The sequence below is a fragment of the Otolemur garnettii genome, unplaced genomic scaffold (genome assembly GCF_000181295.1).
Source record: "Otolemur garnettii isolate 467f Iridium unplaced genomic scaffold, OtoGar3 scaffold00016, whole genome shotgun sequence".
NCBI lineage: Eukaryota > Metazoa > Chordata > Mammalia > Primates > Galagidae > Otolemur > Otolemur garnettii.
In genome coordinates, this window is record NW_003852411.1 from 2,035,128 (window position 1) to 2,053,419 (window position 18,292).

Genomic DNA, 18,292 nt, shown 5'->3' on the forward strand with positions numbered 1-18,292 from the left:
CGCCTGGCCATTTTTTGGTTACAGCCATCATTGTTGTTTGGCGGGCCCAGGCTGGGGATTCGAACCCGCCACCTTAGATGTATGTGGCTGGCGCCTTAGCCGCTTGAGCCACAGGCGCCAAGCCCATTATTTACTTTCTTACAGCCTCTAGTTCTCATTCTTAAATTGGAAATTATACATATTTTACAAGCTTGAAGATTAAATAAACTCATATCTATAAAGTATACAATAAGTGCTCAACTAATGGTAGTAATTATTTTTAACTTATTTTATATGTCCCTTAATTTTATCTGAATTATACAATTTAATAAATGTATGTATACTCTTTGTAGTACATGTCTTTGATCATGTAATTATGTTATAAAAATGTACAGTTTATATCATAAACCAGTAAATTCATTTCATATTAATCTGCTGAACATTCTGTTAAGTATATGCAGAGATAATAAGGAAAGAAATACATACTTTTATTTTAAATTATACCTAAAATAGTATTTTCATTATTTGAAAACAAAACATTGTATGACATATGGTATACATATGTGTTTATAAATTACAAATTTAACAAATTACAAATTATGCTTGTCACCTAAAAATGTTCTTGTGGACAATTTTACTACTTTTATATGATATATATAACATATTTGCTCTTAATATATTGATTGCAAGTCATACCACTGATTTTATCATATAGTTGTATAATTAGATTATACAACTAAAAAAAGATTATAATTGTTCTAATTACTCTATTTTTAATCTAAGGAAGTTTTAAAAAGCATTAAAGCAAAGGACTAGTTTATTGGTTCTTTTCTGATTGAAGTGGCACAGTGGAAAGAACATTGTATTCTAGTACTCTAAAATCTTGCTTTTAAGAGTATTATCTGGAAAGGGACAGAACCATCAAGTGCAGTATGTGGACAATCCAATTATAAAATGATACTTTTGAGGCAGTTGGGAACATTTCAATACTGACTGGCTAGAAAATGGTATTAAATAATTACCTGTATTGTTAATTTATTAAGTGTGAGAATAGTATTACAGTTTTGTAGGAAAATGTCCCTATACTTTAGAGCAGGTGTCCTCAAACTATGGCCCCGGGCCACATGCAGCCCGCCTAGGACATTTATCCTGCTCACTGGGTGTTTTTGCCCCCGCCACTGCCTGTCCTGTTTAGCAGCTGACTGGTCCTGGGGCCACAAGTCCGGCCCTCCAACAGTCTGAGGGACAGTGAACTGGCCCCCTGTTTAAAAAGTTAGAGGACCCCTGCTTTAGAGGCTCATACAGAAGTGTTAAAGGGTAAATGATACATTGCCAGGGACTTAAGAGGGGAAAAAAGGGAAGGATTAGGAAAAAATATTACTAAGTTAGTGGTAGATTCTTTTGAAGTGGTTAGATGTCTGCTGATTAAAGTACTTTTGGTGTTAGGAGGTGGGTTTAGCTCAGTTATTTTATGTTCTGTGGTTATTGCTTAAAAGTGAACATTTTAGTTTCAGAGAGAGACAGAAGAGGGATAGCAGGACAGAAAGAAAAATATAAGTAAGAAATAGTGCTAAATAATAATAGCTCAGTCAGCAGACATCTAGAATATCTGGGGTCCCCTGAGATATTTCAAATGATTTATGAGTTAAGAACTCTCTTCATAACATTACTAAGGAGATGAAGCTGAGAAAAGCTAAGGAGTGTTCCAGGCAGAGGGAACAGCATGTGCAAATGCTTTGCAGAGCACTGTGTCTGGAGAGGTCTGACTCAAAAGTGGTTCTGTGTGTTATATTCATTTGAATGAGAACTGAGCAAATACATATGTATATTACTTTGGGATACTCTTAATAATTTTGACTTTATGGAATGGGTTATTATATATTTTTAAATTAGTACATTGTAATACTTAATAGTACATTTCAGTTTCATATAAGAAAGAACTTTAAGCCAAATATGACCGTTTCTTATTTAGGGCAAAGATTAGCTGTGTAATTGTCCAGGAATAGTTTATTGCAAGTCTCATGCTATAAAATATAATGCTGTATAAATCATAGAAACAGTGGATTTCAAGCCTTTTAGGTTGAGAATGCCCTCTTAGGCTCATTTTAATATTATCTAAAACAGACTTTTAAGATTTTATAACATACTATCTTTAATTTTTAGGCAAAAGAAAAACAGAATGCAAAGAAAGCTCAGGAAACTAAGTGAAGAGGATCTTTTGGGATGTATACACATTTCTGCTTCTGCACTTAATTTCATGGAAACCATTAAGTATAAAGAACTTTGAACAACATCCTAATTGGCTCAGTGCACGTTTGTCAGTAGTACTGGTCTGTCTTGTCTTAAATGCATGGATTCCTAAACTTTCTCCCTACCTGCGTCATGTGCATGTAGTGCATATTAAATAAAAATGATATTAAGAGTGCTTGCCCAAATTCCGTTATTTGACATTGGATCTAAGAACTGCTAGTTTTCTGGATTTATAGCTACCATGATGAACCTAGAAAATGCAGAAATGATATTCTCTACTGGCAATTGTTCTAATTAATGGTTTGATCTTTTAGCCCAGTTAAATGGAATTTATGTCAAATCTGATTAAACTGAATCTTCTATTTCCTCTCATCATTAATGGAAAATTATCAGTGTTTTAATCTTTGATATTTAAGTGTTTTTTGAGGATTGTAACAGTGAATTTTACACCAATAATTTGTGAAAGCATGATTTTAATGCAGATCCTTTGAAATGGACAAAAATAAAATTTCTAATGATTTTTACTGCTGTCGATAGAAAAGGTAATACACATCCTGATTTCATTTTGGCAAACTTTGTACATTTATTGTACTGTAGAATTATTTTAGGAAGGTCTGTGTATTATGTTTTAGAGCAGAATTTCAGGTGAAATTCTTAAATTGTGTTGGTGTTACTCTTCATTTGGCCATTTTTTTTTTTTTTTTTTTTTTTGGCTGGGACTGGGTTTGAACCCGCCACCTCTGGCATATGGGGCCAGTGCCCTACTCCTTTGAGCCACAGGCGCTGCCTCATTTGACCATGTTTTTTCAAACAAATTTTAACTTGTAAAAAATGAAGGTTTGATAGTTTAGACTATCTGCTTTAAATATAAAACACTGAGGCTGGGGTATCTTATGCTAATTTGAACAAAATTAGTACAACCAACTGTTTTTATGAGCCATGTATAATTTTCTCACCATGGATTTTTTAAAAAATTGCTTTTGGGAGTTGCTTTGATTGTTCTTTTATAAAATAATACTGTATTCTTGCTCTTAACCTTCTTTTCCAAGTTAAACTTTGAAGGAAATTTTATACAACTTCTTTTTATAAAGGAAATTTATCTACTTTTTTCTTTACCAAGCAATTTCTGAAGTTGACACATGATTTAAACATTTTTTTTTATTTATTGTAAAATAAATTTAACAGAATTTATTTTGGGGGGAAGTGTGTGCCCACCTTTCAGCTTCAATATATGAATTTTTAAAGTATTATCTTAAGCTTAGTAAATGTGGTATTATTAAATGCATAGAACTAATGGAATAAAACTTCATAAGAAATTATGTAGGAAAATCAATGAAATATTTCCCATACATAATTTCCTTTGGAAGTAATGAAGAAAAACATGTTTTTCAGTTACTTATGGGCAAACATATTTTGCTCATGATTCAGTAGTAATTATGTACTGTTTTCAAAGCCACAATAACAATTTTTAAGAATGGTTTCCTAAGGAAGGCTCATCTTGATTCCATTCATTTATTTCAGCTAAGCCTAACTCATTTATCCTGTTTTATTGAGGCTTAATTTTGTGAAACAATACAAGGATTATTGTAGTAAGTAGTATCTACTAGTGAATGAATTGTAATACTAGCATAAAGATCAACAAATAAATCAATGGAATAGAAGAGAAAGGCTAAAAACAGAGCCACGTTTATGCATACTCTCTCTTGGCTTCTGACAAAGGTGGCAAAGCAATCCAATAGACAAGGGAAGTCTATGCAGCAAGTGGAACCAGAACCGAATAGCTGAATGTCCATATGGGAAGAAATGAACAATGGCCCATGACCCCTTACTTCATAAAAATAAATTTGAGATGGATCATAGGTCTACATGTAAAAGCTAAAGTATAAAACTTTTTAGCAGAAAACAGGTGAGTATCTTTGTGACTTGAGGGGTTAGGCAAAGGTTTCTTAGGTCACAGAAAGCAATAAGCAGAAAAGATCCAAAATTAGAGCTCATTAAAATTAAAAACTTGTCACTGAGAGACATAAAAGTACCTAATATCAAATGACATTTTTAAAATACCTCCATAAAACAGCTATGTTAATAGATAGAGGACTTTTTTCTTATTAATCTAATTCTAATAAAATTCCTTGATAGGGATTTCCATAGCTCAAGAAGGGTTTATTTTATCTGCATCTTCTTTGGCAGTTGCAAATGTATTGTGATTCTTCATGATTACTTTGCCCTCGAATAAAAAAAAGTGTGATATGTGTTTGTCTGTGTCCTGTATATTGCTTAGTTTGAAACTGTCCTGAAGCTAGTGGGTAGGGAAAATAAAGGACTAAAGAGCAGCCCAGAAATAGATACATGTTCATTATGTGGAAAGTTTTTTTTTTCTTTAATAGCCTTCTATATCAATAGAATTGATATATAAGGAAATTTTTTTTTTTTAAAGAGTATTTTAAAGAAAGGCTCTAGCTCATTTCACATTTGCCCTTTCTTTTCTAAAATCTCATTTAGTGATTGGGTAGGTGAACGTACCTCCTGTCTATTTTATTCCTTTTAAAATGGTTAGCCAATTCTAAGGGATGTACTTTTATTATTGTAAACAAAGAAAGCTTGTGGACAGCTGTGGCACTGGCTGGTCTCACCTCATATGTTTAGTTCCCAAGATAGCTGCCTTTTTTCTAACAGAGCAGTCAGCTTGACTGTGCCACTAGAAAAAACAAATATTTGTTTTGGGATCATGACCATGGGAACTTACTCCCCTATTTAGGACTAAGATATATGCTTGTATAGGTTGTTATGCAGATTGATACCTTAGGTAATCCTCCCAGTTGCCTATAACATTTCAAGATAGATATATGTGTGTGTATATATATATTCTTTTAATTAAATCATAGCTGTGTACATTAATGCAATCATGAGGTACAATGTGCTGGGTTTTTTGTTTGTTTGTTTGTTTTGAGACAGGAGACTCAAGCTGTTCCCCTGGGTAGAGTACTGTGGCATCACAGCTCACAGCAACCTCCAACTCCTGGGCTCAGGCGAGTCTCCTGCCTCAGCCTCCCAAGTAGCTGGGACCACAGGCACCTGCCACAACGCCCGGCTATATTTTTTGGTTGCAGCCGTCATTGTTTGGCGGGCTGGGCTGGATTCGAACCCGCCACCTTGGGTGCGCGTGGCTGGTGCCTTAGCTGCCGAGCCAATGTGCTGGTTTTATATACAATTTGAAACGTTTTCATCAAACTGGTTAAAATAGCCTTCACGGCATTTTCTTAGGTATTGTGTTTTTCTTAGGCATTGTGTTTAGACATTTATATTCTACGCTTAGTAAATTTCCCATGTACCCTTATAAGATGCACCGTAGGTGTGGTCCCACCAATTACTCTCCCTCTACCCATCCTCCCATTTCCCCACCTCTCCCTCTCCCCTTTCCCCTTCTTCTCAAGATATATTTTTAAGTGTGTGTGTGTATTTTTTTTTCCCCTCTGTAAGTGGATGTTTCTTTTGTTTTGAAGAAAAAAATAATTTTAAAATATTTGTCTAACGATAGGTTCAGAGAAAGCAGATAAGCAATAATAAAATTTAAATTACCTGTAGTTCTACGGATGGATGACTACATTAACATTTCAATGTATTTAGCAATCCTTTTTTCCCTTGTGTACACGTTTTTATGTGTAAATCTTTCATGCCCTTCCTATACTCTGAAATAGCTTTATGTAGTTTGTTATTTTTAAACTTGATATGCAATTTTTCATTTTCTATCAGTGTTGATTTACTTTGTAACAAATTACTCTAGCTATTTGAAGAGGAATGGGGATTAATATTAGGAATTTTGAAACTACCTGGTCTCTTACAAAGTCATTAGAAAGTTTGGAGAACTGGGCTCAAGTGGGAGACTTCAGAAATGACTCCCAGCAAGCCACCCGTGGGGGCAGCCAGGAGAACTGCTACCTCTGCAACTAATGGAATCCACCAGGGAACTGTTGAGGTTAGAACAGCTGCAGAAGTCCTGTGTTCCAGGAGTGAGGAATCTGCAACTGTTGACACCCAGCGATTGTGATAGAGTAGGAGATTAGGAGACAGGGCTGAGACCAGATGCAAGGACTTGCAGAGTGGGTGCAAGTCTTCAAGTCTAATTAAGTGGGGTTGATAATCACAGACAATAACCTGCTTCAACTGGCTTGTCAGCTCTCTAGGTCACCTTATGTGAACTTTGGCTAATTACAATACTATCTGAATTATGGTTTAAAGATTTCTGTCACCTTAAAATGGCCATGACAGTTCTGAAATAACTAAATAAAGTATAAAAATGGGAGGGATCCCAATTCTAGTAATTACTATCAAAATTCTTAGTAAAACCCAACCTCTTAGCCTTGAATATTCATTCCTTTCAATTAGTGAGACCTCATAAAACCCCAAATCCCTTCCTTTTAGGGCAACTGCTCTTTGGGAGCCTGCCCTATCCCTCTCTCTTTTGAGACAATGTCCTTTCACTTTTGCTTTTTTTTTTTTTTTTTTAAGAGACAAAATCTTTGTTGCCCTCAGTAGAGTGCTGGGCTTCACACAGCTCACCGCAACCTCCAGCTCTTGGGCTTAGCCTATTCTCTTGCCTCAGCTTCCTGAGTAGCTGGGACTACAGGTGCCCACCGCAACACCCAGCTATTTTTTTAATTGCATTTTGGCTGGGGCTGGGTTCGAACCCGCCACCCTCAGTATATGGGGCTGGCACTCACTAACCCATAGGTGCCTCCCCTTTCATTTTTGCTTTACTTCCTCTGGTTTACATGCTGCATCCTGAAATTCCTTTCTCCAATGATCACTAAGAACCTGATAAATACCTCTGCTAGAAGACAATAATAGTTGTACACTGGAATGCAGAAAGATTTAACCTCTCATGTCTAAATGCCTAAAATGAGAAAACTGGATAGTTTGACTTTTACGGTAAGATTTCATTTTTTCCTGTAGTCTCAGCTAGGCAGGAGGCTGAGGCAAGAGGTCAGCTTGAGCCCAGGAGTTTGAAATTGCAGTAAGTTATGATGCCCTCACTTTAGATAAGGTAACAGAGCCAAACCCCATCTCAAAAAGAGAAAAAAAGTGGTGTGAATGATTATATCCATAAAACATGCATGTCATTCAATTTATTCTTTATAACACATTGTTTTCTGGCCTACGCCCAGTGACTGACATGGTAAAACAGTCACCACTTCTAGTATACTGTGTACTTTCTGTTTTTGACTTAATTATATTAACTTTGTGAAAACTATTCAATGATTTACTCAACCTGTATCCGAGTTGTTCTAGATGCCGGAGATATAGTATAACAAGATAAAGCCCCTTCCCCTTGAGACTAATAATAAACAAATGTATAATGTAGTTTTTCAAACGGTAGTAAGAATTATAAAAGATAAAGCAGGGCAAAAGGATGGGAGAGCTGAAGTTTGATAGGATGGTCAGAGAAGATCCCATTAAGAAGAAGATTTTTTTTTAAGCAGAGACTTAAATGAATTTTCTTTTCTATAGTATGAAATCAGCTCTATAAAAGGAGATTACATAAAGGAAGAACCAACCTTCAATAGTTCAGAATATTTCCAATAATTCAGTCAACGTCCAATAATGTTTGATGGTTACATGGTTCATGAAAGTTGATGTGGGGTGTCAGTATGAAAAGAGGTTGAATAAAAGTTTTATGTAGGAAAAGGCCTCAGGTGTGGTGGGTCATGCTACTTGGGAGGTTGAGATCACCCAAGGCTAAGACTTTAAGCCTGCGGTGAGCTATGATCCCACCACTGCTCTGTAGCATGGGCAAAAAAAAAAAAAAAAAAAAAATGTCTATAGCAATATCACCCTGAACATGGCCAATGTCATCTGATCTCAGAAGAAAGTCCATCATAATATTATTTGTAACAGCAAATAATTAGGAACAGTCTAAAAGCACAGTGCTAGAGAATGAGTAAATAAGTTATATGTGTTGGAATGCTGTGCAATCGATGAAAAGGATAAGATGAATTAACATGAAAGGATGTCTGTGATATATTTTTGAGGAAAATGAAAGTTGTATTATAGTGGTGGAGTATGAACCCATTTCCTGAAGAAAGACTTTATATGTGTATATACAAAATTAGAATTTTTTTTTTTTGTAAAGACAGAGTGTCACTTTATTGCCCTCGGTAGAGTGCTATGGTGTCACACAGCTCACAGCAACCTCCAACTCCTGGGCGTAGGTGATTCTCTTGCCTCAGCCCCCTAAGTAGCTGGGACTACAGGCGCCCACCACAACACCCGGCTATTTTTTGGTTGCAGTTTGGGGCCAGGTTTGAACCCGCCACCCTTGGCATATGGGACCAGCACCCTACTCACTGAGCCACAGGTGCCGCCCTAGAAAATATTTTTTAAAGTATCAAACTCTTATTTGAAAGCTTAGTAGTTATAAGGGCTTAGGAGTGGAAGATTGGATTTGGGAACTTTCCCTTTTACATTTATAGATTTCTGAGATGATTGAACTTTTTCCTATCAGAACATGTTGCTTTTATCTTTTTTTTTTTGCAACAGAGTCTCAAGCTGTTGCCCGGGTAGAGTGCTGTGCTGTCACAGCTCACAGCAACCTCAAACTTTTGGGCTTAAGTGATTCTCTTGCCTCAGCCTCCCAAGTGGCTGGGACCACAGGTGCCCGCCACAACACCTGGCTATGTTTTGTTGCAGTTATCATTATTTAGCTGGCCCAGGCCAAGTGTGAACCTGCCAACTTCGGTATATATGGCCAGCACCCTAACCTCTGAGCTATGGGCGCCACCTCCTTCTATGTTCTGAACAATAAATAAATAAATGGGCACAGTGGCTCATGCCTGAAATCCCAGCACTTTGGAAGATTGAGGTGGGAGGATCCATTGAGGCCAAGAGTCAAAAATCAGCCTGGGCAACACAGTGAAGCCCTGTCTCTACAAAAAAATTAAACAAAAAAAAGAGAGCCAGGTATTGTGGCACAGGCTTGCAGTCCCACCTACTTGGGAGGCTGAGATAAGAGTACCAGTAGAGCCCAGGAGATGGGAGGTTACAGTGAATGAGTGTGCGGCTGTACTCCCACCTGGGCAACAGCGCAAGATTCTGTCGCTTTAAAAAAAAAAAGCAAAACCAATAAATTAGACAATTATTATGTGTTTAACAAAAGTATTGGCAGAATTTAAGTGCAATTTAAAATATTAACAATACAAGCAAATGTATACATATATAAATATATATACACGCAGGTATATCTGAGTAACATATTTATTGTCTAATCCTACCCGGCCTATGATGCCTACTGATTATGGAGTGTTCCTGCTGATGGCCATTCTCTTAACATTTAAAAAAATTTATTTTATTCTCACGTTAATCCTATGAGGTGTTATCTTTATTTTACAAATAACACCTACTTTCTTCCTTCTAGCTATTTTGTTTTTGCTTTGACTCAAACCTGTATGTAACCTGAGTACTCAAAGTGTGGTCTACAAACAAACAGCAATTAGCTTTACCCGGGAACTTGTTAAAAATGCAGAATTTCAAGTCTTGCCTTAGGCCCCTGGAATCAGAATCTGCATTTTAAAGAGATGAGTTCAGTTGATTCTTAATGCACATTAAAATTTAACAAGTGCCACCTCATTTGTTATTTTTTTATTTTTGGAAATAAATGTCTTCGCAATCAATAGGCATTATGCCTTATTTTATGCATTTAAAAAAATTGGTTTTAGGATTTTCAGTTTCAGTAGCAAAATGCAAAAGTACAGTCAATTATAAAAATTGGTTAGAAATAAATTGCAAAACTATTCACAATGTGCCAGGCACTCTCCTAAGTACTTTTACATATTAACTATAATCTTACCAGGGTAAGAAATAGATCTTGTTATTCTCATTTTTGAGATGAGGGATACTAAAACACTGAGATATTAAGCAACTTGCCCAAGTTCATATAGCTAGTAAGGGTGGAATTCAAACTCGAAATCATATTCCCTCTCTTCCTTCTACCCTTCCTCCCGCTGTCCTTTTCTTCTCTACTTTTTTGCTTTTTAATAATTTCTTGTGATGCTCATCTGTATATCTTTTTTATAAACTTCCAATATTCCTCCCATGAAAATTACTCTTAGAGGTGAAAGTTACACTATGGACAGAATGGTATGGTGGAGGCGCTCATGGGAGAAAACTACCTCTGATTTATTAGCAGCTTTGTAGGAGACATTGATGACCTTTGCTGAGTCATTAAGGAATGCATAGAGTAAGTGGTAACCATGAGTTCTAGGATCCATTGGTTTCCCGGGGGCTGGTAATTATAATGATTTTGATTAGAGTCTAACAAGCTATCCAGGTTGGGCTCCCAGGCTGTGTCTCCTAGTGAGGTAACTAAGGTCTAAGACCTGCCCTTTCAGCTTATGATTTGAGTACACTCATTGAGGGGGTAAAGACTTTGGATAGATAAACCAACTTAATAAAACTTGTAGGATACTAATGTACACCTGAAAGATAATCTATTAATTTACTTTACAATTATAACTGCCAACAGACCAGACATTCCTATCTGCCTATCAATACATTCTCTCCCTGGTAGATAAATTTACTAAGGAGACCAAATTAATGCCAGAAGGTTGGTTGACTATAGAACTGGTTCAAAGGAAATTATTTGTTTTTTAGAGATACTGGCTGTGATAGCTTGTGAAATATTTTGCCATGCTAGATACCAGTGGTATACTACACAGCTCCTTGTTCAAAACCTTATTGTATCCTTGTACGTGTTGCTGGAAATACAATAACAAACTTTTAAACTCCGTAATTATCACTTTTCTGGTTGACATTTTTCTCCTTCCTTTCTCATTTCAATAAATGTTTTCAAATGTCTTGTAATTTAAGTTTGATTTTAATTTTTTTTTCTAATCTGGCTTTTTAGTGATATCTGGAAAGCCTCCTTCATATAATTTTTTAAACTATCTCCAGATCAGAGGACATTTTCCTGTAATCTATGTAATATCTTATGTATGAGAAACCAGTGTTTCTATTCTTATATTGGCCAATGTGACCTACCTTTCTTTCTTTCTTTCTTTCTTTCTTTCTTTCTTTCTTTCTTTCTTTCTTTCTTTCTTTTTTTTTTTGCTAGTGAACCATGAAGCATTTATTTCAAAACTATAAATAAATCTGCTCTCTGAGAAAAGCTGCCCATAGGTAATAAGGCCCTGACCTTTCCAGGTCCCCTTCCCAGCTGCTCTGCAGTCCAAACCCAGCCCTTGGAAGGTCACTGTGCCCCTGCATCTAGTCTTAGCTGTCAGGGCCTGTTGAACAGCTGAGAACCAGCCACTCCCTCCTCCTGTGGGGATTCCTGCATAGCTCCAGCCTAGCTCCAACCAGCTCCAGGCTGGCCTGGCGCTCACCACCCAACTGGCCAAGCTCCAAAGGGCAGGAAAGAGCCATAGCCTCTGACCTAGTCCTACCACATGGTCAAACCTGGGTGACTCCCTGGCCACTGTCCCCAGCTGCTGTCAGGAGCCACCTGGGCCCTGAGCCACTGGTGAGAATTGGTAACAGGATGGCATGGGGAGGGGTGCACTCTGAGCTGCTCCTCCTGGCTGCTCACTGCTGCCCTTGCGCCACAAAGTAATCCTCATTTTCATCTTCCTCCTGCTGGCTGCTCCAGGGGGGAAGCAGCTCCAGGTCAGGGTTGGATCCCACCCCCTTCAGGGGCTTAGGGCCACCATCACCTCTGGAGTGGAGGGCTTCGAGGGCAACATGCAGGGATATTCCAGAGAGGCAAAAGGCAAAGTCCAGCCAGTTCAGGAGGCTAATATAATTGCCCAGAAGACGAGCTGCCAACAGCAAAGTGTGGACTTCCTTAAAAATACCAGCAATGGAGGACAGGGCCTGTGGCTCAAAGAAGTAGGGCACCGACCCCATACACCGGAGGTGGTGGGTTCAAACCTGGACCTGCCTGGCCAAAAAAACCCTGCAAAAATACCAGCAATGGAGAGAGTGAGACTGGAGGTTCTGGAGACCAGGGAGAACTCAAGCCCAATCCAAAGGCAAGAATTCCGCCAAGGAAGAGGCTTCCAAGAGCCAGCAGGAGCAGCCCTGTGTCCTGGAAACAGAAGATTTTCTCGGCTGTGGACAAACCGAGACCTTCAAAGACAGCAAAGAGAGGGAAGAGCCCCAGGAACATGACTGGCTTCAGGCGGAACTTGGTATCAGTGAGGTTCTGGAGGCCAAGTTCAGCCTTCTGCAGTAGCATTTAGGTGAGGGTCCTCCAGCAAATGCCACCAATGGATGAAGCCGCCAGCACCAAGGCAAAGCCCTTCATGTTAAACTGTGTAGACTTGTAGGTGAACATGAAGAGACCCCCAGCCAATGTGACCTTTCTTACTATCTTATGCATAAAATAGACTACATCTGATTTGCAGGTTTGGAATGCTCTACACACTTAATACTGTGTACAGTGTGGAAAGTTTTAGAGCACACAGGATTGTTATTGGAGTGGTCAAATGGTTAATATAGTGAACACCGTGGGCAAAACAGTTACTTTTTCATATTTCCGGCAGAAATTTACTTGAATTTATATTTGCAACCAAAAACAATGGTGTGCTAACTTAAGTATCCTCCATGGGTAACTTGGTCCCTCTATCCTCTATAACCACTGTATTTCCTTACTTTCTTGAAGTTGGTAAATATAGCTTTACAGATAAGATACTGAACTTTGTGCATATTATATTCTCAAATAGTAAACCCATTATAGTAGTAAGTTGAAGAACAGACTACTGGACTTGGAACTTATGAAACCTGGTTCAGTTATGCCATCAACTATTGTGTGATCTTGACCTATATTCTATTATCTGCTGAAATGTACTTTGTCCTTTGTTATAAATTTCAAATAGCTCTTTGAAGAGAGCAAACAGATGGCTTTCATATATTTATATGACTAAACCCTAAAACAAATATTATTCCATTAAAGCTTCATTATATTAGACACACACACACTCACAAACACACTCCTCTGGGCCTTTCTTGTTCTCTTTTGGTTGAGTCTAAACATAAGACATCAGGTTTATAAAACTTAAAAAAAAAATCACATTTGAAGTTTAGAATAACTTTGGTCACATTTCCTTAACTATTATCACCATATTTTGGGAACCTATTTCCTCCCCATTAACAACCTTATATGTTTATAAATATGATTTATATTATTGTCTTGAAGTAGTTTTTCTTACTAATTTTAACCTCTAAGATGATATAAAGCATATAAGCTAACATGAACAGTATCCTGACAACATCTCCAATATGGTATCTAGGCATTTGCACACACAATCCTTATAGCTTCTTTTTAAATATATTCACAAAAAAGGAAAATTAACTCTTTCCTGGATGTGCTTTTAAATAAATGAGGTAGTTCTGGGACCTAGTGATAGCATTACTAATGAAAAAATTTTCAATTCCATCTTTTTGCATCAGTATTTCGGGACAGAAGCACTATTATAAATACCACATGAAGTAAAGAGAAAGCAAAAAAAAAAAAATACCACATGAATCCTTTCATTATAATTGAAGAGGCAAGATTGATGATATGCTTGACCATGAGCTTGTTCAGTAATTCATTCAATCCAAAAGTATTTATTAAGTGCTCTGAGTTGGGCTCAATGTTCCGTGTCGGAGATACTTGGATGAAAAGACCTATCTTGCTCTGTACCATGTTTCCTTGATGATTCTGCAGGATTGGGTAGGGATTTGAGCTTGCGGGATCATAACGTCCACTGGGGGGTAATAGGGGCAACATCATGATAAGCAACAGTTGCCAGTACATTGGACAGCAGTTTAAAATAGAAAGGATTTGCCCCAACTTGCTGTAACAATGTTTATGTACAAGCATACCTCGTTTTATCGCACTTAACTCACTGGGCTTCGCAGATGACTGTGTTTTTTGCAAGTTGAAGTTTGTGGTAACCCTTCATTGAGTAAGTCTGACCAGAGCCATTTGACCAATAGCATGTGCTCCCTTCACATCTCTGTGTCACAGTTTGGTAATGCTTGTCATAATTTAAACTTTTTCCTTATTGTATCTATTATGGGGATCTGTGACCAGTGATTTTTGATGTTACTTTGTAATTATTTGGAGCACCACAAACTGTTCCCGTATAAGAGGGCAAACTTAATCCATAAAGGTGCATGTTCTGACTGCTCCGTTGACCTGGGTCTCGCTCCCTCTCCTCAGGCCTCCCTATTCCCTGAGACACAACAATGTTGAAATTAGGTCAATTAAGAACTCTACAATGGTTTCTAGGTGTTCAAGTGAAAGGAAAAGTCACGCATCTATCACTTTTAACCAAAAGCTAGAAATGATTAAGCTTAGTTGTCAAAATCTGAAAGCCTATCTGTTCCACCTCTTAGGCCAAACAGCTAGCCAGGTTGTGAAGCCAAAGGAAATGTTCTTGATGGAAATTAAAAGTGCTACACCAGGGAACACAGGAACAATAGGGAAGGAAACAGCCTTGTTGCTGATATGAAGAAAGTTTGAACAGTCTATCTAGACCGGAGGTTTTCAATCTATGGGTCGCGACCCCTTTGTAACAATGAAAACACATCACGGCATTAGGAAGGTTGAGAAGCACTGATGTGGATAGAAGATCAAACCAGTCACAACATTCTCTTAAGCAAAAGCCTTATTTAGATCAAGGCCCTAAATCTTCAAGTTCTATGAAGGCTGAGAGAGGTGAGGAAGCTGCAGGGGAAAAATAAAGTTGGAAGGTAGTAGAGATTGGTTCATGAAGTTTAAGAATGGAAGACATCTCCATAACATGAAAGTGCAGAGAGAAACAGCGAGTGCTGATGTAGAACCTGCAGTAAGTTATCCAGATCAATGATCACTAGTCAGGGTCATTGATAAAAGTAGCTGCACTGAATAACGATTTTCAATGTGCATGAAGAAACCTATTAGAAGAAGATGTGTGGCTGGGCATGGTGACTCTGTAATCCAAGCACTCTGGGAGGCCAACATGGGTGGCTTGCTTGAGTTCAGGTGTTTGAGACTAGTCTGAGCAAGAACGAGACTTCATCTCTTCTAAAAATAGAAAACAGCTTGGTGCCTGTAGCCAGTGGTGCAAGTGCCAGCCACATACATGGAGGCTGGGGGGTTCAAACCCAGCCTGGGCCAGCTAAACAATGACAGCTGCTGCAAAAAACAGCCCGGCATTGTGGCAGGAGCCTGTAATCCTAGCTACCTGGGAGGCTGAGGCAAGAGAATCACCTAAACCCAAGAGTTTGAGGTTGCTTTGAGTTGTGACACCACAGCACGCTACCCAGGACAACATAGTGAGACTCTGTCTCAAAAAAAAAAAAAAATTTAAAAACAGAAAAGGTAGTTGGGTATAGTTGCAGGTGTCTGTAGGTTCTAGCTACTCGGGAGGCCAAGGCAAGAGGATCGCTTGAGCCCAAGAGTTTGAGGTTGCTGTGAGCTATGACGATGCCATGACACTCACTCTACCTAGGGTGTGACTCTGTCTCAAACCTCCCTCCCCCAAACTGCAAAGAAGATGCCATTGTAGGACACAGCTAGAGAGGAAAAGCCAATTCTTGGCTTCAAAGAACAGGCTGATTCTCTTGTTGGGAGCTAATGCAGCTGGTGACTTGAAGTTGAAGCCAATACTCATTTATCATTCCAAAAATCACGGGGCCTTTAAGAATGAGACTAAGTCTATTCTGTCTGTGCTCTAGAAATGGACCAACAAACCCTGGATGACAGGCTATGTTTGTAGCATAGTTTACTAAATATTTTAAGTCCACTGATATGCTGCTCAGAAAAAAAGATTCCTTTCAAAATATTACTGCTCAATTGACAATGTACCTGGTCACCCAAGAGCTCTGATGGAGAGGTGCAAGGAGATTCATGTTGTTTTAATTCCTGCTAAACAATCATTCTGCTGTCTGTGCATCAAGGAATAATTTCAACTTTGAAGTCTGATTATTTAATAAGTACATTTTATTAGCCTATAGCTGCCGGAGATAGTGATTCCCCTGATGGACTTAGGCAACGTGAACTGAAGCTCTTCTGGAAAGGATTATCATTCTAGATGCAATAAAGAGCATTTATGTTTCATGGGAGGAAGTCCAAATATGAACATTAGCAGAGGTTTGGAAGAAGTTGATTCTAACCCTTATGGATGACTCTGAGGGGTTTAAGACCAGGGGAGAAAGTAACTGCACATGTGGTAGAAATAGTGAGGGAACTAGAATTACACGTGGGGCCTGAAAATGTGATTGAATTGTTGCCACCTCATGATAGAACTTGAATGGATGAGGAATTACTTCTTCTGGACGAGCAGAGAGAGTAGTTTCTTGAAATGGAATCTACTCCTGGGGAAGATGCTGTGAATATTGTCAAAATGGCAACACAGGCTTCAGAATGTTACATAAACTTGCTTGATAAAGCAGAAGCCAAGTTTGAGAAAGCTGACTCCAATTTTAAAAGTTCTACTGTGGGTGAAATGCTATCAAACAGCACCGCAGAAATGTTTTGTGAAAGGAACAGTCAATCAATGTGGGAAACTTAATTGTCTTATTTTAAGAAATTGCTGCAGATGCCACCACCCTGATTAGTCAGCAGCCATCAACATCCATGCAAAACCCTCCACCAACAAAAAGATGATGACTCAGGATGGCTCAGAGGATGATTAGCATTTTTTTTAGCAATAAAGTATTTTAAAATGAAGATATGTACATTGTTTTTTCCTCACAAGGCTTTGCACACTTAGTTGACTTCAGTATAATGGAAACACAACTTTTATACGTGCTGGGAAACCAAAAAATTGGTGTGACTCACATTATTTCAATATTTGCTCTATTGCAGCAGTCTGAAACCAAATATTGCCAAGATATGCCTGTAGTTTGACCAAATGTTTATGAGAATAAACTACCTCTTGAGACACTAACCTACATTATATTTAGTGTTTACAGTGTAAACAGTTCTGTCAACTTTTTTCTTTTTCCAAATTCAATAACAGCTTATTTGGGGGAGGAGGAGGAGGGCAGAAAAGAGACCAGGTGCATTAGCTCGATTTCAGTTTGCATGCAAGATACTTATGAAGTAGCAATTGCAACTCTTAAACTTTATCGGCATTTGGGGGCCGGTGAAATGATTCCCAGGAACTTGGGAATTAAGGAAATAAGACTGCATTCTGTAAGTTAAATTGCAAGGTCAACACCTAACAGATAGAGTCTATACATAAGAAAGTCACTAAAAAGAGGTTGACTGCTCCCAGGCAATTCTGATGTAACTGTAACCCAGAGTTCACTAACTTAATGCCTATAGTCCAAGCAGCTGACCAGAGAAGCATAGTGAACAGGAAATAATATTCGTCTCTTCCTACGCACTTTCTCCATAGTTCTTGACAGGTGGGCACCTCTTTGTCTAATTTTCTGTTTTTCTTTCTCTGAGAAAACAATAGATATTTTGTTCTTCTTTCAAATTTCCTATCCAGGGGAAAAACAAAGAACTCACCCAAGTTAATGGCAATGACACTTGGCCAGACGGCAGAGACTCCAGTAAGCAGCAGAACACACAACCTACCTAGAGGGGGCAGCCAGCCTGTGATTGCAGCTGATTGCTGCTGATTGAAAATAAATGCCTGGTATTGGCAGATTGTCCTATTTTTTGAGAAAAGCTGAAAATCTAGAATTATTAAAGTATCCCAACCTATAAATGCTGTCTTCAATTTCTTTAGAACACTGAAAGGCAAACTAAACAATCTGTGGGTTGAATTTGACCCAAGATCTCCACTCAGTACCCTGGAATATAATACGATTAAATATATTAATATTGTATGAGTATATCTAAAGCAAACAGGAGTTACTAAAAAATGAATGGCCAGCTATAGAAATGCAGATATAGGAGAGTCATAGCACCTCTTGGAGTGTGTCTACAGGAGGACTTTCATCCACTAAATGCCTGAGTATTTCTGATCTCAACACTTAGTCCTGATGATAAACCCACTTTGCACTAATTGGATAAATCCAATTTGGTACTGCTATAGTATGTATTTTTCTGTGTTACTGGATCTTATTTGCTCATTAGTTTGTTTAGGAG

The 18,292-nt window shown here is 38.1% G+C and overlaps 1 protein-coding gene and 1 pseudogene across 3 annotated transcripts in view; one reads left to right on the forward strand and one right to left on the reverse strand.

Moving 5' to 3' along the window:
* The window catches only part of UCHL5 (ubiquitin C-terminal hydrolase L5), a 48,861-nt gene extending 46,087 nt beyond the window's left edge, over nucleotides 1-2,774 (forward strand). For all 3 annotated transcript variants that reach the window (XM_003785604.3, XM_012802707.2, XM_023510759.1), the window contains exon 11: nucleotides 2,143-2,774. In XM_003785604.3, the coding sequence (XP_003785652.2) occupies nucleotides 2,143-2,187 (45 nt within the window). In that variant the 3' untranslated portion in view covers nucleotides 2,188-2,774. The remainder of the gene's footprint in view (nucleotides 1-2,142) is intronic.
* An 8,953-nt stretch (nucleotides 2,775-11,727) lies between these two features.
* LOC100954897 lies at nucleotides 11,728-12,598 on the reverse strand (annotated as a pseudogene).
* Nucleotides 12,599-18,292: the final 5,694 nt, after the last annotated feature.